At 35.3% G+C, this 27,539-nt stretch overlaps 1 protein-coding gene across 5 annotated transcripts in view; it reads right to left on the bottom strand.

The window, feature by feature from the left end:
- Positions 1-27,539, bottom strand: part of VPS13B (vacuolar protein sorting 13 homolog B) — a 690,921-nt gene that overhangs the window by 364,301 nt on the left and 299,081 nt on the right. For all 5 annotated transcript variants that reach the window (XM_037048269.1, XM_037048268.1, XM_037048265.1 and 2 more), the window contains exon 24: positions 12,754-12,974. In XM_037048269.1, coding sequence (XP_036904164.1) covers positions 12,754-12,974 — 221 coding nt within the window. The remainder of the gene's footprint in view (positions 1-12,753; positions 12,975-27,539) is intronic.

Genomic DNA, 27,539 nt, shown 5'->3' with positions numbered 1-27,539 from the left:
CTCTCATTTACTGTGCACAGAAATGCAAAATACAGAATCCAGCTTAGCAGTTTCTAAAAACAACAAACACCTTCCATATGATCCAGCCATCCCACTTCTAAGCGTTTTTCCAAGAAGAATAAAAGTATGTGTCTACACAAAGATGTATATACAAATATTGATATTTATTTATAGTAGTCTAAAACTAGGGAAAAATCTCAAATATGCGTCAATAAACAACATGTGGTATATCCATACAACAGAATAATACTTAGCAATGAAAAGAAATAAACTATGGGTTCATGCAAAAACATGAATCCAAAATAATTATGCTGAATAAAAGAAGACAGTCAAAAAAGAAAGAGAACAACAGAATATAACTGTATGGTTCCATTTACATAGAGTTCATGCAAGTGACAAGTACACAACAGAGTCAGTGGTGGCGTGCAGCGGGAGAGTGGGAAGGCAAGCCTACGAACAGGCACAGAGAAACTTGTGAGGACGATGGAATTGTGCGTTATCTTGCTTGTGGGGAGAGTTTCGTGGGTGTACTTCTGTCAAACCTTATCAAAAAAGATGGATATTTCATTATATTTAAGTATACCCCAATAAAACTTTTCAAAAAGTCTATTAAAACATTTAAAAAAATAAAGTCTCTTAAAATGAGCATTATAGAGGAAGTTTTATATAAATTATGTGTACAAGTAACTACTGAATATCAATAATATTCTGAGTGTCAAAAACTAAATATCAAAAATGTAACATTTTATTATTTAAAAATTAATTTCACATACAGTTTCCCACTTCATTTCTGACTATTCAGAAAGGAAATTTAATTGGACTGGAATATGAATTGAAAAAGGCTATATTTCATTTCACATGCAGGTTATTATTAAACATTAAAACTCACTTTCAAAAGAAAAATATTTTGCCCAAAAGATACCCTTTCATCAGAGCATTACACTTATGCACTGTATTTATCCATATCTAACTTTGTTTAAAATATAACAATGAAAATCAAGGGTTCAGAGAAATCACAAACAAGTACCAGACTTTGCCATGTATAATGTGCTCCTGTGAAAAATGCACACTCACATTTTTGTGCAGATTATACATGGGATTATTATAGCCACGGTATGTGATCATTATACCCATGTTTAGTGTGCATCCTTATAGTCCTCTCAAAAATTTGGGCAAAAATGTATGCATTATACATGGCCAAATGTATATGGTAAGTGGTTCAAGAATACAAATCTACTTTTTTCTGAACTCAATGACTGTGTTTTTAGACATTAATGCCAAATCCTGCTGCCTTGGTAAAAATCCAGCATACCTTACAGCAATACAACTATGGATAAATGAACAGGAAAGAAGAATAACACCCATTCTTTCTCTAGTTCCACATACTTTAAACCCAAAAATACAGTTTTGTTACTAGAAGAAAATATATATCTATTTATTGGCTAAGAGAAAATCGAAATTGTATTATATTAGAGAGAGGACTTTATAGGCTCTTTTAATTTTAGAATGAACACAATTTTGAAAGTCTGAGAGATCTGTGTCTAAAGAGATTAAAGGGAATTAGACAACTTTGATAAAACAGTGAAGATAGAGGGAAGAGTTGATGAAAAACATTCCTAAGGGAGAAAACTCTGAATATTCAACCAGGTTAAATATTTATTGTGTCCAAGGCCCTTAAATGGCAACGAGTTCTAGGAGCTGACATAGTAGTTTAGGTCTCTGTAGCTGATACAAATAACTACCATTGTGTCTGACATAATGAACTTTCTCCAGGCCTGTCCTACATATAGAGCCAGCACTGTATTTTAAAGTATAGAAATCACTTGAAGCCTCTGTGTCAGAGCAATAAGGAACCAAATTAATTAATGTACAAATGTCAACACTTACGATATCACTCTAGTGGATAAACAAAAGAATGGTATGTAATAATAATTTAATAATAATTTAATAATAATGTAATGTAATAATAATTTAAGCGGGAATTGTTTCTCTGAAATGGTATCAAGAAGCTCTTACAATGACTACAATCCGAAGCTCCCAAAGCTCTGATAAAATACACAAGGGCTCCTACTGTTGGGTATTCACACTGTTGGGGAAAAGGCTCATAGTTCTTATCAGATTCTCAAAAAGTCCAGGGCCCCAAAATACACAGGAAGTACTGTCCTTCACAAAAACACATAAAACAAAAACAGATGGGTTAATAAGCAACCATTCATGAGAGAAAAGCTTATTTTGAGTCATCAACCTTAAATGAAAAAAATAGGAACAGTAAAAGAAATTTTAGCATCCTATATAGGTGTGATGTTTCTATTTTATGGGCTCACAACACTCTTTCTGTAAGGCAGGACACAGAAAGTAAAGAGACAGTTATGTTTCACAAAGAAAGATTAAGCATTTTTGGCAAAAGAGTCTATCAAGTTTAAAGGCAAATTACTGCCTTATAGATACAGGGTTTGTATTTATAGAGTATATGGGAAGCTCTTCAAACTGCTCAGAAATTTAACAGAAAAAAATGGGTAAATATTAAGAATTACCAATTCATAAAAGAGCAAATTCACTGGCCAATAAACATTTACAAACTGCTCAATCATATCACTAATCAGGAAAATACAAATTAATGGAAGTATGAATTGTCAACTCACAAAAAAGCAAACTCAGTGGCTAACAAGCACGTGAAAGATGCTCAAACATCTGGTCTCACTTCCTTTCAGCGTGAAGAACTCCCTTAGGATTTCTCTCAGTTCAGTTCTATTGGTGACAGATTCATTCGTGTGAAAATTGGAAATGTCTTTTGTTAGTCTTCACTCATAAATACTATTTTATTAAAAAGTATGGATTGAAAGGCTTTTACAACTTTTTTCATAATTTAAAAATGTTGCTCCTTGGACCTCTAGTTTCTTAGAATTAAGCTAAAAGTTAAATCTTGGTTCTCTTGTATGTAACGTATCATTTTTCTCATGATTCTGTCAAGGTTTGCTCTTTATCGGTGGCTTTTAACAGTTAGATTATGATGTGTGTAGACAGTGCCTTCATCATGTGTTTACCTTATTCATCTTTGTTTCCTTCACTTCTGGCTTACATGGAGTAATAAATATTCACTAAATCCACTGGGGGGAAAAACAAGCCATTGTATTTTGACAGAATCCAGAGGGGAGTCTGGAAGCACATGCCACATGCAATCCTTCACAAGGAAGAGGTTGACCTGGAGTCCCATGTTTTATCATTAAAATTTAGGTTAATCTGTCACACCAGGATATAAAAAGGCATTAAATCCTTACCAAATCTTTTGAGTACACGCTGTTCTTCAAAGTGCTATACTGTTTTGTGGCTTCCTATTCTTTCAGGAATACACTACATCCCACCAGGGATACTCAGAGCATTTCATGAAGAGGATCTCAAATTTTATATCAGAGTCAATCTAAGCTAACAAAATGGCACTCATACAGGGTATTAGTATTTCCAAAGTTTTTCCATAAATATATCAAACTCCCCAAAATCTTGTGATCAATTTTGGTTATAGCAGCTGGTAACGATTTAACAGTAGTTGGTTTATGAGGAATTATGAAGAAGATAAAGTGAAATTAAGTGAATAGACAGGAATGATTACTTTTTGAGTGAAAGTGATTCTCAGGGCATGAGGATCATTAAGCCTTAGAATCTGGGGAGCAGCAGCCAGGAGGCCCTAGGGGACAGGTTATGGGAGGAATGGACAAAAGGAGGGAGGAGACCTAGAAAAACACCAGACACAACATAAGATCTATCTATGTGATGACTTTTCTCAAAAATGGTTTATATTTAAACACCACCGAAACCTGAGCTTAGTTCCAAACAAGGTAAATATCTAAGGAAGATATCCCAGAGCTCTAGTTCTGAGCCAAGTTTTACATTTAATGTGATTCCAGACAAATCACAATATCAAGTATCTCCAAAGTAAAAGAAAAAAATTAAGGTTGATAATAGTGGAGGTTTCAGGCTAAAACAACAATGGTAACAACATCGGCACAGAGTAGGATAATCCTCCCAAGGCTATAATGATGTTCCATATATCCCTAAATTATATAATCTCTGGGAGACAACTTCAAGTTGATCACACAGGAATGAAGCTGCTACTACATATAAACTATTAATACTTTTTTCTATTATCTCCAAAAGATCCTTCATATAACTTCACAGTTTGTCCTTCCTATTCCTTCTTCCTTCTCCCCTCTCCCTGCCCTGCCTCCAGACAAGGAACCTGCCCTGTCACGGTGCAGCAGTTTGCACATCCCAACACGGATACGAACAGAATTATTCAGCAAGCAGTCCCTTTGGTCTGGTCCTTCCCTCGGCATGATCGTTACGTTCATCTAAGATGTCACATTTTATTAGTAATTCAGCCTCTTTATGGATGAATAGCATTACATTATATGCATAGGCCATATTTTAATTATTCGCCTACTGATGAACATTTGGGTTGTGTTCAGTTTTGGGCTGAACAAACAAAGCTGCTAAGTACATCTATCTGGACATATATTTTTGTCCCTCTGAGGAAATACTTAGGGAGAAATGGCTGTGTCCTTGGCCAAGTGCATGCCCCCCCACTCCAGGAATTTCTAAGTTGTTCCTAAAGTTGTTATAATTTTTACATTTCTACCAGCTGCAGTATTGTAAAAGAGTTCAAGTTGGTCCCCGATACTCAGTCTTTCTCCTTGTAGCCAATCTAATAGGTGTAGACAAGTTTTGTGTTTCCCTGATGAAGAATCACATTGTGCGTCTTTTCATGACCTTATTGACCAGTCCTCTATCTTACGTGGTGAATATCTATTCAAAGCTCTTCCTCATTACTTGTCTTCATATTATTCTATTTATTCTTTGTCTCAGCTTACTGATTATAAAATATTCTTTAAATATTCTGGACAACAGTTTGATAAATGTGTTACAATTACTTTCTCCAAGTGTGCTTTGTGCTACCTTAAAGTGCCTTTCAAAGGGAAAATGTTTTTTTTTTAATTTTTTAAAGTTTAATTGTTGTTCAAGTACAGTTTTCTGTTTTTTACTCCTATCCCAGCCCTCCCCACCCAGTGCTCCCCATCTCTCTCCCATTTCCAACCCCCCCTTAGTTGTTGTCCATGTGTTCTTTACATTAGTTCTTGTAAACCTTCCCCTTTCCCCCTAATAAATAAAACATTTAAAATATTTATATAGCTACAGAATTAGTACTGCCCATGTATAATATCATTCTTATTTTTTCCTCAAAAATTTGGTCGTAAAAGTGTGTATTATACATGGCAAAATATAGATATATGTTTTATATAGGTATATGCTTGTCAATTTACTAATCTATAATAGTTCTGTGAAATAATTCAGATGTTTGATCTCTTAACTGTCTCACAGAATTACCTACATTATTATTATTTACTTTTATTTCCATCATTGTGATTTCTTAGTGCATTTTAAAAACTATATTAGAGACTCGTATTTTGTTAGAGATTTTTTAAAATTAATTAATTTATTTTTTTATTTAATTCTTGTTCAAGTACAGCTTTCTGTCTTATATTCCCAGCCCTGCCCCCCCCAGTGCTCCCCACTTCCCTCCCATTTCCGCCCCCCACCTTAGTTATTGTCCATGTGTCCTTTGTACTTGTTCATGTGAGTCCATCCCCTTTTACATGTATTACATCAATGTATTACATCAATGGGGAAAATGTTTTTAAACTTGATTATGCCCTATATTTTTTAATCTTCCAATCTATAAACTTGTATATCTCTCCAGCAGTCCTTTTGTGGTTTCAAGGTACAGGTTGTTGACATCTGTTAGAATCATTTGTTCATGCTTCTTGGTACCAATGTAAATGCAATGTACCCATGTTCATGCTTCTTGTCACCAATGTAAATGCAATCTCATTACATTTTCTAATTGTTTGCTACTAGTACATAAAAGTACAATTGATTTTTTTTAATTTTATTTATTTATCTTTAGAGGGGAAGGGAAGGAAATAGAGAGAGAAATATCAGTGTATGGTTGCCCTTGCCGGGGACACACAATGTATCGTGTGTCCCCTGCCAGGAACTGGCCTGCAACCCAGGCATGTGCCCTGACTGGGAATCGAACTGCAGTCCTCTGGTTCACAGGCCCACACTCAATCCACTGAGCTACACCAGCCAGGGCTAGTACAATTGATTTTTGTACATTACCTTTGCCTCCTGCAACACTGATAAATTTGTTTATTAGACTTATTTTCTTATTGTTATGCCTTCAATTTCTTTTGCCTGGTTCACTGCCATGGCTTTGAAATCTGGTATGGTACAGAACAGGTAGGGAGAGCAGTCATTCTGGACATTTTCCTGATCTGTGGAAAACAGTTTAGATTTTTACCATTACATATGATATAAGCTTTTTCATGTATTTCCTTCATGAGTTTGACAAAGTCCTCTAATACTTATAATTCACTAGGTATTTATCACAAATGAGTGTTAAATTTTGTCAAATGTTTTACATGCATCTATTGAAATTATCATATAATTTTTCTCCATTGTTTTATTAATATGATGGGTTGACTGAATGATGAATACTGACCTTGTATTTCTAAGATAAATCCTACTTGGTCTTTATGTATTATCTTTTAATATATTACTATATTAATTTGTTAATATCTGGTTGAGAATTTTTATTTATTTACATGAGGGAAACTGATGGTTAATTTCTTCTGCAAAGTCTTGTTCAGGATTTTGTTAACAGGTTTATGCTGGCTTCATAAAACATTTTGGACAGGAATCCTCCATTCTCACATCTGGGAAAAATATTGGTAAAAAAACATTATAATTTTTTCCTTGTTTACTGAAACAATTCACCCATTTGGGTATGAAGTTTTCTCTCTGGGAAAACTTTTGATACTACATTCAATATCTTTTAAAAGATATATATAAGTATTCAGATTTTCTATTTCTTCTTGTATTATTTTTCTGCGGTTCTTTGAAATGAAAAATTATTTCATCTAAATCATTGCATGTGTTGCCATAGAGTTGATCATTAGTTTCTCATTAGGCTTTTAGTGTCTGTAGGATCTGCGGTGGCAACTACTCCCTTCATTCCTCCATATCGGGGTTTGTATTCTCTCTCTCTCTCTCTCTCTCTCTCTCTCTCTCTCTCTAGTATTCTAGTCATCTCTGCTCTTCTTTATTTTCCTCCTTTTACTTACTTTGGGTTTACCTTCTTCACTTCTTGGCTTCCTAAAATGGAACCTTAAGTAAATAATTTAAGCTCTTTATTCCCTTCTAATGTAAGTATTTAATATTATGCTTCTCTGAAAACACTGCTTTAGCTGTATCCACTTTTTAATTGTCATTTAACTGAAATATTCTCTAATTTTCAAGGAATTTTGTCCTTGAATCATTGATTACTTAAAAATATACTATTTAATGTCCAGATAATACACAACTTATTTCTAATATAACTTGGCAGAGTTATAGTAGAAATATAGTATATTAATTTTGGACAACATAGTACATTAATTTTGATCTTCTTAAACACAATGAAACCATACTGTATATCTGAGAAAAATGTGCATTCCACTGATGTCGGATATACTGCTCTGTAATTGTCAATCAGAGAAAGGTGAGTTCTTAGTATTTTTCGTATTTTCTGTATCTCCAATTATTCATATGTTTTTATCTAATGGTTTTATGAATTCTTGAGAGAGATGTTATAAAAATTCCTAGTATGACTGTGGTAGTATCTATTTCTTCATATCTTATCTCCAATTACTTATTTTTCATCTAGTTATTTTATAATAACAGAAAAATATTATAAAAAATTCCTACTGTGATTGCATGTTATCATAATTTTTCCATTAATTCTGTCCCTTTTTGTTTCATGTCCTTCTTTGCTTCTCATAATATTCTTTTTACTTATGTTTATTTCATTTGATATGAAATAAGCAAATCAAGACTTCTCACAGTTTGCATGGTATATATTTTTCCAATTAATTTATTTATATTGTTTCTTTATATTTCAAATGATTCTCTTCAGTAGTCTTGCCTTTTTTTGCACTCTAAATCTTTACTTTTTAATAGGGGTAGTTGGACCAGGGGTCAACAAAGTTTTCCTGTAAAGGGTCAGAGAGTAAACATTATAGGCCTTGTGAGCCATATTATTCTCTGCTACTGCTACTTACTATTGCAGTTGCAGCATGAGAGCAAACTTATACAATATGTAAAAAATGGGCAGCCCACGATTTGGCCTGTAGACCTTCGTTTCAAACTCCTGGTATAAACCTTCCTAGTTAAGATCATTAACATTCAATGGGTTTATTGATAAAGGTGGTTCAGCTCCCATGATTTTATTTGATTTTTTCTGAATCTATTCTCTATTTTTTATCACTGTTACCATTTCTTGACTTTCTTTTTTAAAAGATTTTATTTATTTATTTTTAGAGAGAGGGGAAGGGAGGGAGAAAGAAAGGGAGAGAACATACATCAATGTGTGGTTGCCTCTTGCCTGCCACCTACTGGGAACCTGGCCTGCAACCCAGGCATGTGCCCTGACTGGCAATCAAACTAGCAACCTTTTGGTTTGCAGGCTGGGACTCTATTCACTGAGCCACATCAGTCAGGGCCCATTTCTTGACTTCTTTAGATTTAAATATTTTTTAGTATTTCATTTTAACTAATCTATTGGCTTTGGCTCCATGTGCTTATATTTTCGCATGTTTTTAGTAGCTATTATACGAGCTATATATATGTATGTGTGTATATGTACACATGTGTACATATACATACACATTTGTAAACTTCCACAGTCTACATAAATTTACATTGTCCACTTAGAGTGGTATTTATAAATTGGGCAATCTCACAGGTCCTTTTGGCCCATTATATCTCCCCCTAATGTTAATGATTTTGTTAGTGGAGATAGCTAGTTATCACTAAATGAAGGGCGCAAATGGAATCTGACATTAACCATGATTAACTAGGGAGCTGAATCAGACAAGTATGTCTGAGTTAACTAGTAAACTGTAGCATTCACAGGCACCCCAGGGGTCAGCCACATCCTCCACTAAAGGGACTTAATCCCCAAGCTGGCAGTTAGAATCAACTTTACTATCTCCCCAAGGGCCAACCAGCCTGGTGCCCAGAATCATCAGGGGAAGAGATAAAACAGTAGGGGAAATTACTCGGCTGGGCACATGCATGCGCAGTAGGAGCCAAAACAGCAACCACAATGGGGAGGAGTCTAGGCTTGGAAAATCCATGAAAGGGATTGGATGGGGGAGGGTCCAGCACAAGCTCATGAATAATTAGGAAAAAGTGTGGTGAGTTTGAAAAAAAACTTACCCCTTCCCAAACCCAAGAAGATATAATCAAAACTTAACAGAGATACAATCAGAGCTTAGCAAAGGCCCGAACTGTTCCTTCTTGTGCTCACGTGTTCCCAAGCAGCGGCCAATGGAGGAGGGGACAGTGGAGGGCTCAGGCGCATGTTCTGGATACACAGAAGTTCCACACCTCCGGGTCCTGGCCCTTCTGGGCCTGACAGGCGCCAGTGTCGGTCTGAGGCGCCAGAGGCTGGACCTTCTTACTTGGTGAGAGGGAGCTGAGCCTCTGCTGGTGGACAAGATTTCAGGCACCGGTGGGCAGCCCTCGTTTTCACTCGGACACACCCTAAGTCCTCCTGTGCGTGGTCCCCGAAATGCCTTTCTCGCAACCCCGTGGAAGCATCCTATTTCTGCCAGCAACAATTTGGTTGTCTTCTATATCACATCTACAACTTCTGATAGTCCGGCAAATGTTGTACATATTTGTGATGCTATTTATTACTTCTGTTTGTCTTCCCTTATTTCCGAAGATCCACGTTTTCATCTGGTAGCATTCTCCCTTACTGTGAAGAACTTCCTTTAGTAGGTATGGTCCTGCAGTGCTCATGGGGACAAATTCTCTTCGTCTTCCTTAATCTACTGTGTCTTTACTTCATTTTGATTTCGGTGGCATATCTTCATTGGCTTGAGAGCACTTTAAAGCTAGTGTTCCAATGTCTTCTGTCCTCTACAGTTTTTAATGAGAAATCTGTATTCATTCAAGTTACTGTAAACCTATACATAATATGTCTTCTTGTTGCTGCTTTCAAGATGTCTAAAAGATTTATCTTTGTTTTTCAGTATTTTAATCACAAGTTTTTCTTTCACTTTATCCTCAAAAATAAACATCCTTAGAATTGGGTGAATTTCATGAATATGTAAAAGCCTATTTCTTTTTGCAAATTTGAGGATTTAGTAAGGTGTCTGAAAATATTCATTCACTTCTTTTTCTGCCCCAATCTTCTTTCCTTCTGGCCTCCAATTACACATTAGTAAAACATTTTGCCCCATAGCCGCCCAGTCTCTCATCCTTTTCTAAATACCTTTTTTCTGTTCTTTTTTTTTCAAAGTCAGTAATTTCTATGTTCAATGTTCAAGTTCAGTGATTCTTTATTCCGTCATATGCAAGCCACCTCTAAGCCCAGATGGCATAGTCTTGCTCTTTCAGGTTTGTGTTTTCAATTCTGAAATTCCCTTCAATTCTTTTTACATTTTCCATCACAAATTCTTACTTTTTTCATTTAGTGTGCTTTCCTTTACACCTCATGAAAAAATGATAATACCTGCTTTAAAGTTGTTTTCAATTCAATTATTTCAGAACAAATTGGACACGTGCATTTACGCTATCACTGTGTTCTCTTCATCCCCAGAGTACATAGAAATAACCAACGGAATGGATGGAGTGCTGTGGACTTTCGTGATAAAGGGTCTGAAAGGATGTGGATCTGTCCCACCACAGTCTGTCTATAGTTAGAGCTGCCATACAGACGCATCATCAACTGAGTGGCGTAGAACAACCTAAATTGCCTATTTCATGGTTTTGGAAGTGAGAGTGCTTAATCAGTTTATCTGCAGACAATCCTCCCTCTGAGTAGAATCCATTTCATTCTTCTTTGCTTCTGGTGGTAGCCAGAAGTCCTGGTAATCTTTGGCTTGCAGGTACATTAGTACACTCACTGCCTGCATTTTCACAAGGCACTCTTTCCCCATCGTGTCTGCACATCGACTCTCTGTGTATGTCTACATCTCCCATTTTTATAGGAAAATTGGTCACATTAGATTATGGCTTATGGTTTACCCTAATGACATCTTTTTTAACTTGATGACCTCTGTAATGACCTTATGGCCAGCTAAGGTTACATACTGAAATACTGGGGGTTAGGAGTTCAATGTATCTTTTGGGAGGGGCCAATTCAGCTCAGAACAATTTCCCTTCCTCTTGCAAATGTTCTTAAGCAAATGTTGGCAAGAGCATTCAGGAAATAATCTATGCAAGTGTTCATTATTTCATAATTATTCTTTCTGATACTACTGTGGATCATAATAGAATAATAATTGTGTGTATTTTTATAAGTCCATTTTTAATATATAGCGGTTCCAATGTTTTCAACATGCACAAATAAATATAAAATTTAAACAAACTATAGCACACAGTAAAGGGAGAGAGAAGAAGAGAGAAAAGATAAACTATGATATCAGTGGGGAGGTTCTATAAGATAAAGTGGGATGCATGAACCCACTTTAAAAACATACTTTAAATACTGGCTTATACCCATTAATTCTGGGATAAATATAGGCTTATTAATACTGACCTGTCAAATCCAATAATATTCTAAAAAGTATTCTTTTAAAAATAAGATTTCAAGCCCTGGCTGGTGTAGCCCAGTGGATTGAGCACAGGCCTGCGAACCACATGATTGCGGTTCAATTCCCAGTCAGGGCACATGCCTGCGTTGCAGGCCAGTTCCCAGCAGGGGACTCACGAGAGGCAACCATACATTGATATTTCTCTCCTTCTCTCCTTCCCTTCCCCTCTAAAAATAAATAAATAAAAATTTTTTTAAAATAAACTAAAAAAACAAAAATAAGATTTCAGCCCTGGCCGGGTTGCTCAGTTGGTTAGATTGTTGTCCTGATACGGCGAGTTTACATGTTTGATCCCCCAGTCAGGGCACATACAAGAACCAACTAATGAATGCATGTGTAAGTGGAACAAGAAATTAATCTCGCTGTCTCTTTCTTGCTCTCTCTCTCTTGTTCTCTCTCCCCCCACTCTTGCTTCCTCTCTTTCACTAAAATCAAAAAATAAAAATTTAAAAAATACTTCAACTAGTATACAACATTGATAAACTATATACTACAGTCTTCTTGAGGCCAAATAAACAAGTATTAAATTCCGTGCAATTAATAATCTGAACAAACCTAGGTGACTCAAATTTATATTAAATGTCAAAACTGTAGAATACAACATGTTTGGCCTATACCAACTGACATGTTATGAGATGAACAAAATGCCGTTTTAAAATACTAAACAGTGCTTTTAAAAAACTAGTACACGTTGAGCAAAAGAAGTCCTGAATGACAATCTGACTGAAAATCACACCTGACCACTTCAACAGACCCTTACGGTCTCATGGTAAAGTGGTTCTCCAGTGTTTAAATAGTTTACATCTGCAACTGATTTCACTCCACCGGCCAAAAGATGCATTTATGCTGCCACCGTTACATTTTCAGAAGAGTTTAAATTACAAAACTTGAGAGAGCTTCAAAGCAATTCTTAATCTATCCATTCTGATCTTGATGGCCTTGTTAAAAATAATTTAGGACACTTAATAGAAAAGAAACCCTGAAACAAAATGGAAAACAATTGTTCCTAAAGCACATTATTTTAAATTCCCTTTCATAAATCAAATGTACCAACCTGGAGGTTCGAGCATTTTATCTCAAGTGACTCTAGGTCAACATGAAGACAGACAACAAACGAATGTCTTGTATCAGGTGCTGTGGCGAGTAGTTTTGGAGATGTAACTGCTAGAGTAGAAGTACAACCCATAGGATCCACAAGGCAAAGTGTCACTTGTTTTCCAAAAAGGGTATATATGCTGAAATGATGCAAGCTGATAGTCCAAGGAAAAGCATCGCCTGATAAAGGAGACAAAAGAGGGCAGGGAAGCACACATACAAAACGGTAGTTAATTGTCACTTGACGGTAAGTTGTCTGTTGTCTAAATCTGAATTATAAAACATTTAATACAGCATCATTAAAAGCAAGTAATATAGTATCCCACAGACTAATGTGTTAAACAATTTGCATGTTACATTACCTTCTAAAACTGTTTATATTTGTATTTATTACAACATACCACTATATCAATAATTATATGCATTGTAAACACACAGAAATGGACATGAAGGAAATGAGACAGAAATACAAAAAGAAGTTCTAACCTTCTCTTCCTTTACCCTAGTGCATTGTATTGTACAACGACTGAAGAGGGTACGCACTACCTTAAGAGATCAAGAGAATGTGTTAAATTAGGAAAATGCAATAACCTTTGCATGGATTCATTGCAATACCAGATCTGGCTGTGGAATGAAGAGAGGAAAAGAATAAACAATGTCCTCTGGTGTATTGAATGACCTGCACCAGAATTATGCAAGTGCTTATTTAAAATACAGACTCTGGCCCTGGCTGGTGTAGCTCAGTGGATTGAGCGCAGAACTGCGAACCAGACGATCGCGGTTTGATTCCCAGTCAGGGCACATGCCTGGGTTACAGGCCAGTTCCCAGCGAGGGACACATGAGAGGCAACCATACATTGATATTTCTCTCCCTCTCTCCTTCCCTTCTCCTCTAAAAATAAATGAATAACATCTTTAAAAAATACAGACTCTGGTTTTTCACTTCGATCTACTTAATCAGAATCTCTGGTGGTGAGACCCAAGATACATTTCACAACTTGCCTGTGGGGATTTTCAAGTATAACGTTATTCTTATATAAAATATACTTTGTAAAAATATAAGCAATGATAAAGTTCAGGATTAAGAGCAAAATTCCTTTCTTTTATACTGTTTCCTTACTAGAGATTAATTTGTTAACATAAATTTGTGAGATAAAACCATCTTTTTTATTATAGCTATAAAAATTACTTTGTGAAATAATTTTATGAGTATACTCAGCTTAGAATATCTGTAAGCATTTGTTACTGTGATGCCAATTTGACAAAAAATATGTTCCTTATAACTTGTATTTTTGAATTTGTAATTCTACTACCACCTGTCAGTATAAACTGCATAGTATAAACTTCTATTTATGTAAGTAGCACAATTATTTTTAGAAAATGAAAGTATTTATATACATTCTAATTAGAAAGGTACTAGAACCCCACTAAAGATAATTTAGAAAACAAAAATGATACAAATCAAAACCAGTCAGAATTCACCTTCTGCCCTCTGACTCCCAATAATAAGCCCTATTAACTGTTAAATTTCCCAGAAGCCTTTTTTCTCCCTATAGTGTTGAACATGCCCACAGAGAATTAGAACCAGGATCACATTCTACCTTAGTTCCACATTATTTCTCAGTGCCAAAAATCCCAAAGTGAATTATTAAGTTCATAATACAAGAAATGCATATATTAAAGAATTTTAAATAAGCATTTGTGTCAAGAAAGGTGATAATAAATGGTAGAAGGTAAATTCTCATAAATTGGAATATTCAAAATGTCTTGACCAAATGTAGTTTATAAAATTAAAATCAGAAACTCTGAACTTGAGACTTGGATAATAAACTCACATAGGAGTCTACAATAACTTCAGTGGAAACAACGAGAAATGCATAATAATATGTGGTCAGCACTGTGGTAAACTGCCTGTTTTAAAACTTAAAATATTTTGCCCCTGAGAAAAAATGACAAACTTTAAATCATCTGTAAGTAATTTTAAAATTATTTTTAAACCTATACAAAGTTCTATGCTATTTACAAAATAAAGGCTTTGCCAAATTTGTTTTAAAATATTTTGGAATAACTTCAGGTTGCATATTTTAAAACTGGTAGTGAGCTATATATAGTTTTCAAATTTTACGTTACCTAAGAAACACTAAATGGTGGTTATCTTGCAATGAAGGGCACCATGTTTAAATTTGTTAAATTGAAAAACAAATCCCAAATGACGCTGGTACTATCTCAGATATGTGTCTCTGCTTCTACTTTGAAATCAGAACAATAAATACAAATTGGGTATATCATATTCTAAGTCTTTAAAAGAACCTTTTAAGTTAACATTTTATGTCCATTTATTTAGCATGCTAGTTGTCTTTTTTAAAAAGCACAACCTACCTTAAAGATGAGGACTTAACATGTAATGACAAATTCCCACAATTAAACATTATGAAAAAAATATCACCAAACACAAGCCATTTCTGCACAAATATTCCTTTTACACACACATACATATATATGCACAAATAAAACCTTGCTCTTCTAATTTTTTCCCTTATGTTCCACAACCCAGTATGACTCAGGTAGGTTTTTATTTCAAATACAAAAGAGGGTAATAAAAAATATTTTACTACCTATTATGAGGGTTAACACTTTCAAGATAGATATACTATACACCACAAATACTTATAAATGAGCCAAAATTGCTGAGATTGTTTGCCAAACCACTTAGCACTTAATTAATTTAAAGACAGTTAAATAAAACATTCTTTAATTCTAAGTAATGTTAATCAAGTAATGGGTACTTTCATGGAATAAAGGCATTAGAAGTGATAAAAAAGTATAATCAATTTTCCTAGCAGAGAACAGCTGAAATGCCTGGAGGAGAGAACAATAAAAATGAGCAGCCCACAGTTTTATTTGTTCTGTAACCAAGATTCTACATTTCAAACAAAATGCTGTTTTGTATAAAATAATGTGAATATTCAAGAGAATATTAACTAACCAGATCCAGCAAGACATTAAAAAGATCATACAGAATGATGAAGTGGAATTTATTCTGGAGATGCATGATTGGTTACAATATATGCAAAACAAGTACATCATATAAACAAGATGAAGGAATAAAATCGTATGATCATATCAATAGATGCAGCAAAATAATTCAATAAAATCCAGCACCCATTTATGATAAAAAAAAAAACTCAGCAAAGAAAGAATAAAGAGAACATACCTCAACATAATAAAGGCCATATGTGAAAAACCCAACCCAACATCATACTCAACTGGCAAACACAGTGGCGTTCCCCTTAAGGTCGGGAACAAGATAGGGATGTGTGCTTTCACCTCTCTCACTCAACGTGATACTCCAGTCCTAGCCACAGCAATCAGACAAGAAGATGAAATTAAAGGTATCCAATTTGAAAAGGAGAAAGTAAAACTGCCATTATTAGCAAATGACATGATATTGTGCATAGAACAACCAAAAGACTCCACCTCTAAATTACTAGGTCTAATAAATGAATTTGGCAAAGTAGGAAGATACAAAATTAATATTCAGAAATCAGTGGCATTTTTATACACAAATGATGAACTATAAGAATAAGAAATTAAGAAATCAATCCAATTTACTTTTGGAACAGCAACAACAACAAAGGTACATAAGAATAAATTCAACCAAGGAAGTAAAAGACAAGCACTTGGAAAATTATAAGATACTGAAGAAAGACACTGAGGAAGATACAAATAAGAGGAAGCACATACAATGTTCACTGATAGGAAAAGTTAACACCATTAAAATATTCATACTATACAAAGCAATCTGGAGATTACACACAATTTCTATAAAAATATCATTGCTATATCTCACAGATATAGAACAAATATTCTAATAATTTATATGTAACCATAAAAGACCCCAAATAACCTCAGCAATCTTGAGAAAGAAGAACAAAGTGGGAGCTAGCACACTACCTGATGTCAAACTATACTATAGTTTGGTAGGCAAAAGTAAACAAAACAGAATGGTACTGGCAAAAGAACAGGCATACAAATCAATGGAACAAAAGAGAGGTCAGAAATAAACCCACACCTTTATGGTCAAATTAACATTTGACAAAGGAGGCAAGAATATACAATGGAGTAAAGACAAGCATCTTCAATAAATGGTGTTGAGAAAATTGGACAGATATATGCAAAAAAAGAAAAAGAAAAAAACTAGACCACCAACTTACCCCATACACAAGATCAAACTAAAAATAGATTAAAAACTTAAATGTATGTTGTAAAACCATAAGACTGCTAGAAGAAAACATAGGCAATAAAATCCTGGACATTTCTCATAGCAGTATTTTTGCCACTATATCTCCAAGGGCAAGGGAAACAAAAAAGATAAACAAAATGGACTACATTAAACCAAAAAGCTTTTGCACAGCAAAAGATAGCATCAACAATATGAAAACAGAACCCGCTGAATAGGAGAACACGTATGACAATGCTACATCTTATAAAGGGTTCATTTCTAAAATACATAAAGAAACTTACACAACTCAACATGAAGAAGATAAACAACTCAATTAAAAATGGGAAAAGGACCCTGACTGGTGTGGCTCAGGAAGTTGGGTGTCACACTGATAACCAAAGGGGCTCTGGTTCAGTTCCTGATCGGGGCAGAGGCACGTGGCTGGGTTATGGGCTGGGTCTCCATTTGGGTGTGCCCAAGAGGCAACCGATTAATGTTCCTCTCACACATCTATGTTTCTCTTCTTCTCTCTCTCCCTCCTTTCCCCCTCTCTAACAAATTAAAAAAAAAACTTTTTAATGGTAAAAGGGCCTGAATAAATACTTCAACAAAAAGAACATACACATGGCCAACAGATACATGAAAAAATGCAGAAGGTCACTAATCATCAGTGAAGTGCATATTAAAACCACAGTGAGGTGTCACCTCAGACTGTCAGAATGGCCATGATCAATAAACCAACAAACAAGGGCTGGCAAGGTTGTGGAGAAGAGAGAACCCTTGTGCACTGTTGGTGAGCATGCAGACTACTGCAGCCATTGTGGAAAACAGTATGTAGTTAACTCAAAATATTAAAAATAGAACTGCCTTTCGACCCAGCAATTCCATTTCTGGGAATATATCCAAAGAAACCAGAAACACTACTTCAAAAGAATGCCTGCACTGCTAGGTTCATTGCAGCTTACTGCAATAGCCAAGATCTGAAAACAGTCAAGTGCCCATCAGTAGGTGAGTGGATAAAAAAAGCAGTGGTACATTTACACAGTGGAATACTACTTGGAAAAAATATCATAAAAATTCATTCAAAAAAGAAAAATGAAGAATTTCAATGCATAATCACCAAAAAAGATAATCACATTGTTAAAAAAGGTGAAAGATTTGTACAATCTGAAGAAAAACCAGAGTATTCACTTTGTTAAAGTTAAAAACAAAAGAAAAAAAAAACGAGTCGCAGGACAACTTCTAGTAATAATGGAAGAGTTAAGATGTCATGTGGATTTTTCTCTTGTTATAAGTGTAAGAAAAAAAACCTATAGCTTTAAGTTTAAATACAGTTACATTTTTTAAAAACGCAGTGGTACATTTAAATACTGGAACACTACTTGGCCACTAAAAAGAACGAAATTTTATCCTTTGCAACAGCATGGATGGACCTGGAGAACATTATGCTAAGTGAAATAAGCCAGTCAGAGGAAGACAAATACCATATGATCTCACTTATATGTGGAATCTAATGAACAAAATTAACTGACAAACAAAATAGAAACAGAGGCATGGATACACGGAACAGACAGAGAACTGGCAAAGGGAAGGAGGTTTGGATGAAAGAAGGTGAAGGGATTAAGCAAATAAATATATATTACATAGAAACAGACAGCAGTGTGGTGCTAGCCAGAGAAAAAGCAGGGGTGGGGGAGGGGGGAGGGGGAAAAGAAGGGGAGGATGGAAAGAGACCTTGCTTTAGGCGATGAGTACCTGATGCGGTGTACAGGTGACCTTTGGTTGAGTCATACGCTTGAAACCTGTATGGTTTTGTGACCCAAAGTCACCCCAATAAATTTAATAAAAATAAGTAAGTAAAATAAGCTCAGTTTTCCTCCTTGGGAAATACGGAAAAAAATGAGGTGAAAAGAAACCAAAACTAAGCAAGTAGAAAAAAGAAATGATAAAAATTAGAACAGACATCAATGGCATAGAAAACAGAAAAAACATCAATCAAACCAAAAGTTTTTTCTATGAATAGATGAGCAACCTCACAACCTCTTAGGTAGGCTAACCACAAAGGATAAAATTTTATAAAGGAAGAGAACCCCCATATTACCAAAATCAGACATAAAAGAAATATTACATCTACCCCCAAAATTAAAAAAAATACAGAAGCTTTATTGAGAACAACTCTACATGCCCCAATAAACTAGACAACTTGGATGAATGAGCAACTTTAAGCTGGCATTACTCCTGGGGAGATGCTGTTCAAGGGCACACACTTGGAAGCAGAAGGTGGATATGTTCTGGAGATCCAATGCATGGCACAGTGATTATAATGAACACATGTTTTATAGAATTCAAAGTTGCTGAGAAGAGATCTCATGTTCTCATCACCAAAAATAATAATGATAATAATAATAATTATGTGACTTGATAGTGACTTCACAGCAGTGTTAGCTAGTGCTACAGTGGTAATCATATTGCAATATACAAATGTATCAAATCAATATTTTATAATGTAAACTTATAGAAGGTTATGTCAATTATAACTCAATAAAAATAAATTTTCTTTAATGAGAACATATTACCTTGGTATCATTTAAAAACACATTTTTTAAGATCTTAAGAAAATATAAATTACATAGTTTATTTGAAAAAGGTGATAAATGAAAATACGACAGCATACTGACCCACCATACTGGTTTTGTCTTTAAAATAAGTGTGTGGGGGGTAGAAAATGCAAAATTGATTAACAGGAAAGAAAGAAAAAAAGAAAGGAATACTCCTTTTCCAGCCTTTAAAAGTCAGATAACCACAGTGAAACAAATGAAAGAAAAGGCTGGATGTGAGCTACTTAGAAGAAAATAATGTCCTTAGCAATGCAATATATTAACTACATTTAGGCAATTCAATAGCTTCATTTCATTTCTAATATATATATATATGATGGTTTTGAATAGACTTATTTTTAAAAACAATAATATCAAGGACAAATCTGAAGCTCTTTTTTGAGCTCCCCCTATTTCCTAAGGAATCCCACTTACACGTGACACAGACTGAAGTCAAAGACACTCAGCAAAACTGGAGAAGAAACTATTATAGCAGGACATCACCATCTTTCAGAACAAGTGAAAATTATAATGATCAAACTATAGCATTTTAAAAATATAAAATGAAATGATAAATAGTAACCACTAAAGTAAACCAGAATTACACAAAAACATAGCCCTTGAGTTTTTCATAGGTGCTCAATGATCTTCACTTCAGGTTTTATTAAAACTCACTAAATCCAATAGCAGCAAAGTTTTAATTTATTTTTCATAGGTGTTCAACGATTTTCACATCAGTTTCTATTAAAATTCACTAAATCCAACAACAGCAAAGTTTTAATTTATAAATGATCTCAATATTCCATTTCTGTCAAAATATTTTACTAAAGTCACAGGCAAATCTTTCAAAGAAGAAAAAACAAACCTCGGCTAGGCACAGCGTAGAAACCCATCTGCTCAGAGGTGTGAGCTGGATGTAGCAAATTACATCTGCAGGCCTTACTGCAAGGGCTCCCTAATGAAACTCAAGATGTTGATTTTTGACCCAAACACCCTACACAGATTGAATCTGGCTATATTAGAGTATATTAGAGATAATCTCTCCCTTCCCTGGCAATTGAAATCAGATGACACATTTCAACACACAGTTCCTCATTTTAAACTTTAGAGGTCTAAGTTCAGTACAGAATGAGCTCCAAATCTATGGAAACCCATCTTCTTTATCCTGTGGACCACCTCTGTAATGGCAGATTTTTTTTTTCCAAATCAAAATGACTAGGGATTCTTTTTCCATTATTTATGAACCTGAAGACAAGTTAAAAGCTGACTTTCATTTTTTCCCCTATAGCAACCAAAAGAGTTTGCTGAATATGCTATTTACTAAATAGCACAGGCTACAATTATTTAGGGAGCTCCAATTTTGTGCCATGTATTGTGCTAAACAACAAGAATGGAACAATGAACAAGATATAGTTCCTGCCCTTTTCACACTACTAGGGCATACAAATGGTGAACAAAAATTATTCAGATGAGGATGGTAAAAGTGATGAGTCAGGTACAATGAGAGCAGAGAATAGGGGACTTGACAAATAAAGTACCCTGAAACATGAAAGATGAGAACAGAACGGAAGGCTGGAAGAAGGATCAAGGAGGAAGGCACATTTGTAGCACAGGCTAAAGCCCTGATATACGACAGAGTTGTGCTTCTTCCAAGAACACAGAAGAAGCTACAGAAACAGTGGGTGGGCAACACACAGGAATGCAGGAACCAAGGAGCACTAAGGGTCTGAAGGAATATCAGCAGAAACAGAAAGTAAAGAGTTCTGGCCAAGATGGAGGTGAAGGTAGATAGGTTTTACTTCCTCACACAAGCCAAAGAAGGACAACAACCAATTAAAAAGCAAAAAACAACTAGAACTTCCCCCCAAATCAGACAGTATGGAAGTCCAACAACCAAGGAGTTGAAGAAGAAACATTCATCTAGACCAGTAGGAGGGGTGGAGACAGGCAGCGGGAGTGAGAGAGCCCTTAGGAAGGCAGCAGCTGGCAGACTGGTGGCTGGCAGACCGGGTGGTCCCACATTCATGTACAGATAAGCAGAGCAGAAGAACTGTGGAGAAAACCGCGTGTGGGAAGCTAAAGCCTCAAAGCCTCTGGCTATAAGAAATTGTGGGGTTGCACAGCAAGAGAAACTCCCAGTCTCATAAGAAAGTTTGTTGGAGAGATTCACAGGATCCTAAAACATACACAAGCTTACCTACCCAGGAATCAGCACCTGAAAAGGCACAATCCACTTGCGGGAAGAGAGGGAAGTGATGGAAGACCAGACGAGAGCTGAGCAAGAGGCATTGTTACCTCTCTGACCCGTCCCTCACATATAGTGCCACAAAGCAGCAAAGAGGGTTGCCCCGCCCTGGCGAATACCAAAAGCTGTTCCCCTTACAATGTAACAGGCTGGCCGAGACAAAGAAATATAGCCCAAATGAAAGAATAAATCAAAATTCCAGAAAAAGAACTAAGCAACAAGGAGAGAGCCAACATATCAGATGCAGAGTTCAAAACACTGGTAACCAGGATGCTCACAGAAATTGAGTATGGTTGCAAAACAAAGGAAGAAATGAAGGCTGTGCAAAGTGAAATAAAGTAAAATATACAGGGAACAAACAGTGATGGGAAGAAAACCAGGACTCAAATCAACGATTTGGAACAAAAGGAAGAAATAAACATCCAACCAAAACAGAATGAGGAAAGAAGTTTCAAAAAAATGAGGAGAGGCTTAGGAGAGGCTTCTGGGACAATTTTAAATGTTCCAACATCTGAATCATAGAGGTGCCAGACGAAGAAGAAGAAAAGCAAGAAATTGAAAACTACTTTGAGAACATAATGAAGGAAAACTTCCCCAATCTGGTGAAGGAACTAGACATCGAAGGACACTCAGAGAGTTCCAAAGAAGCTGGATCCAAGAAGAAATACATCAAGACACATCATAATTACATTACCCAAGATTAAAGATAAGGAGATAAACTTAAAGCAGCAATAGAAAAGGAGACAGTTATCTACAAAGGAATACCCACAATGTTATCAGCTGATTTCTCAAAAGAAGCCTTACAGGCAAGAAAGGGCTGGAAAGAAGTATTTGTAGTCACGAAAGGCAAGGATCTACATCCAAGATTACTCTATTCAGCAAAGCTTTCATTTAGAATGGATGGGCACATAAAGTACTTCCCAGATAAGGTTAAGTTAAAGGAGTTCATTATCACCAAGCCTTTATTACATGAAATGTTAAAGGCACTTATCTAAGAAATAGAAGATCAAAAACCATGAACAGTAAAATGACAATAAACTCACAACTATCAACAACTGAACCTAAAAAACAAAAACAAAAACTAAGCAAACAACTAGAACAGGAACAGAACCACAGAAATGGAGATCATGTGGAAGGTTATCAATGGGTAGGGGAGGAGAAGAATGGGGGAAAAGATACAGAGAATAAGAAGCATATTGGTAGGTACAAAAGAGACAAAGGGAGGTTAAGAATAGGATAGGAAATGGAGAAGCCAAAGAACTTGTATGTATGGCCCATGGAGATGATCTAAGGAGGGGGAGATGCTGAGAGGGTGGAGATGAAGAGCAGAGGGAAATAAAGGGGAGAAAAAATGGGACAACTGTAATAGCATATCGATAAAGTATACTTTTAAAAAGACAGTGGGTGGGCAATTGTTAGCAGTGGGAGGGAGACTGGCAGAAAAAATGGGGGTGGGCAGAGCCAACTCATACAGTATCTTGTTGGTCATATTAAGGATTTTAAATTTACCCAAAGATTGATGGGAAGCCATGGAAGGGATTTCAGACAAAAATAACTAAACTATATGACAAAGGCAGAGGGATTTGAACTTCCTTTTGTCAGCAGAAAAGGAGGAAGAGAGAAAAGTCAGGGAGAGGAACCTCTTGTTACTAAGTTATAAGAATTCTAAAGTACATAAGTGTCCAAGAGAAACTAACAGAGATTTAAAAAATTGTTTGATAGGAGTGCACCAATACTATTTCTGCCTTTAGTAGGAAATCTTCAGTGAACTATATTCTTTAATGCTTAATATAAATGGATATTATAAAGGAACTGAAGTAAGTGAAGAGTTTTATTTTTATTTCAGAGACAGGGTTCCATACCTGGTTCCAGAAACACAGCAGTGTAAGAAAGCAGGAAGGAATAATGTAAATGGGAAACAGCAGATTGGAAACCAGGCCATGAAATTTGGAAATCTTTCTTAGATATTAAAAACTATAATGGCTTTTACTGATCACTTATCATGTGACAGATACTTAAAGGACCCATACATTATCTGATTTAATCCCCACAACCTTTTCAAAAAGATACTAAATTTATTTACTGCATGACTCCTTTCCATCACCTGTAAAATATGAGGGAGCAGACACTATCTATGCCTGTTTCAAATCTGTGTTCTGTGTCTGTCATTTGGTAGGTGCTCAATAAATAACTGATGAGTACACAGGTCAGATATGCAGGCAGACGGGAAGATGAAGAACCAGAAATAGGCTACAGGAATGAGCAATATAGTGAAGAGAGATGGATGATTAAAACATCAGCCTAGGTTTTAGAAATATATTAAAAAAATAAACTTCCTTAAAAATTCTGGGCCACGTAGCTCCCTTTTCGATAAAGATGAATATTATGTGTCAAGGATTACTGAAGTCAAATTTATGTTTCCTTTGCATGTTTCAAAATATAGAGAAAGCTTTAACACATGAATAAAATGATCCCATTTTATTTTTGTTCTTGTTGCATTTTAATGATTATCTTAAATTGAAAAACACACAAATCAATGTAAAGATAATCTATGCTCATGGACTAGAAGAATATTACCCAAATGAGATAGAAAAAATCCATATTAGCCAAAGTGATCTACATATTCAATGCAATCCTTACAAAAAAATCTAATGGCATTTTTCACAGAATGATAATAATAAGCAACTGTAAAATGTATATGGAACAACAAAAGACCCCAAATAGCCAAAGCACAACTGAGAAACAAAAACAAGCCTAAATGCATCACATTTCCTGATTTTAAACTATATCGCAAAGCTATAGTAATCAAAATAGTATATGGTACTGGCATAAAAACAACACACAGATCAATGGAGCAGAATAGAGTCAAGAAATAAACCCATTTATATATGGCCAATTAATTAATGACAAAGGAGCCAAGAATATGCAATGGGGAAAGGATCATCTTTTCAATAAATGGTACTGGGAAAATTCAACAACCACACACAAAGGAATGATAATGGGTCCTTATCTCACTCCAGACACAAAAATCAATTCAAAGTAGGTCAAAGACTTGGTCATAGAGGCTCCTATGAGAAAACATAGGGAGTAAGCTTCTTGACATTGGTCTTTGCAATCTTTTCTTGGGTTTGACACTGAAAGAAAAAACACTAAAAGAATTCAGACTACATGAAACTAAAAAGCTTCAGTGAAGTAAAAGATATCATCAACAAAATAAAAAGACAATTTATGAAATAGAAGAAAGTATTTGCAAATCAACTATCTGATAATGCCTTTAATATTCAAAAAATACAAAGAATTCATATACTTATACAGCTCTGTAGCAAATACACACACACACTCTGATTTAAAAACAAGCAGGCAGTTGGTATTAGAAAAATACCGTAAGAGAAATCTAATGACAAAATAAACTAACAAAAAAAATGAACTAGACACATGGAAACACAGAAGAGACTGACAGCAGACAGGGGAGGGGGGAGGGAGATAGATAATGGTGGAAAGAGGGAGAAAAGTCTAGTCAAAGAACACGTATGAATGACTCCCGGACATGGACAGTGATGCAGGGACTGACTGTGGGAGTGGGGGTGGGATGGGCACAGGAGGGCAAAGAAGGAAAAATTGGGATAAATAACAGAGTAGCAATAAAAAAAATCCATATGCCTGTGGCATGCAATTGTCTTTTAAATTTAATTTAGCAATAGTGATTCTTTAATTGTGAATATCGTAATTTTCTTTAAAACATACTACTAGAAGATACATTTTTAACAAGAAAAAATGTTCTTAATCATTAAAGAAGAAGTCACTGTGTCACCATTAAGACTGACATGTTTCACCAGAACTTTCCTTCTAGGAAGTTTCTCTCTTATTTTGTAATGAGTTTCAAGATTCCTCTTGGAATGAGTTTTGCTGGTGGGGGCACAGAGCACAGTTTTTGTTTCAGTCATTTCGAGGCTTATTGTTGCTTTATTATCAGCAGTTAATTCTAAATGCCTCTGTGCTTATAAAACAAAAACAATGTTTTGAAATCATCAAAAATAAATAAGTAAAAAATGGGCAGAGGAAATGAACAGAAATTTTTCCAGAGCAGACATACAATGGCCAAACGGCATGTGAAAAGGTGAGCAACCTCACCAATTATCAGGGAAATGCAAGTCAAACCACAACACCCTCTCACACCTGTTTAGATGGTTCTTATAAAAAAAGAGAAAAGTGTTGGTAAGAATACAGAAAAAGGGGAACCTTTGTGCACTATTGTTGGTAATGTAAATTGGCACAGCCGTTATGAAAAAACGGTATGAAGGTTTTTCCTCAAAAACTGAGAAACAGTATTACAACACGATCAGCAGTTGCACTTCTGGGTACGCATCTGAACAAAATGAAATCACCATCTCGAAGCGCTATCTGCACCTCCATGTTCATTACAGCATTATTTACAATAGCCAAAACACATACACAAACTAAGTGTCCATCGATGGATAAATGGAGAAGGAAAATGTCACACATAAACACACACATACAAGATATTATTTAAGCAGAAAAAAGGAGTAAATTGTGCCACTTGTGAGAACACAGTTGGACCTCAAGGGCATTATGCTAAATGAAGTAAGTCAAACAGAGAAAGACAAATATTATGTGGTCTAACTTCTATGTGGGATCAAAAAAGAACAAAAAAACCTCAATATATACAGACAGTGGGTTGGCTGGTGTCTGCCAAAGGGAGGAGGTGGGCACATGAGCAAAACGGCTGAAGGGGATCAAAGAATACAAACTTCCAGATATAAGATAAATTGTGGAGATGCAGTGTAAGGCATGATGACTAAAGTTAACCATACTGTACCATATTTAAAAACTGCCAAGATGGTACATATTAAAAGTTCACATCACAAGAAAAGAAGTTCATAACTATGTGTGGTAACAGATGTTAACTAAACTTACTATAGTAATCATTTTGCAATATACCTATATCAAACAATCATGCTGTACACCTAAAATTTATACACCGTTATACGCCACTGTATCTCAATAAAACTGGAAAAATAAATAATGCTGAATAATAAAAAGATGAAATCTTGTGCCCTAATTTCTGTTTAACAAAGCAAAGAATGCATAAAATACGTATTTTGTATATGTGTGTTATATACATATAATACACTAGAACATTTCCATCAAAATTAAAGGTTTGAAGCACAAAACCTTAGTTACATAGGAACCTTTATTCTTTTCAGTCCATTCCTTCTTCAGTCTATGTAATTGGTTTCAATAAATTATGGTTTTAATAGAAAACAAAGAATGGGGGGAAGTATTCCACAGAAATTGTGATGACAAGGAAAAACGGGTAAAAAAGAAAGTTTTAATTGGACACATGGTCTTTAATAACCACAAGAGTAAAATGGTGGGATTAATACTAAAACTTAAAAGCCAAACTTGTTTCCCATAATACAAAATAGACAATGAGTCACTGAGTTCCATTTTTACTTAAATTATCCCGACTTTGTTGTTTGCAATGAAAGAGCATGAAGTGATATATATAGATAGATGATCCATCCTCTCCCTCCCATACTTCTCGAATAGTTTTCAATACAACACTGTATATTTGTGTTATCTGACTTGTGTTGACTTCCTCTGAAAGTATTATAATGAGGGAAATCAACTACCTTTCACATCTTTTAGTCTTTATCTTA

Source organism: Sturnira hondurensis, unplaced genomic scaffold, assembly GCF_014824575.4.
Source record: "Sturnira hondurensis isolate 20B ecotype Veracruz unplaced genomic scaffold, ASM1482457v3 Scaffold0006413, whole genome shotgun sequence".
In the NCBI taxonomy this organism is placed as follows: domain Eukaryota; kingdom Metazoa; phylum Chordata; class Mammalia; order Chiroptera; family Phyllostomidae; genus Sturnira; species Sturnira hondurensis.
Note: the sequence above shows the minus strand (reverse complement) of the source record. Positions and strands in the feature narration are given on the sequence as shown.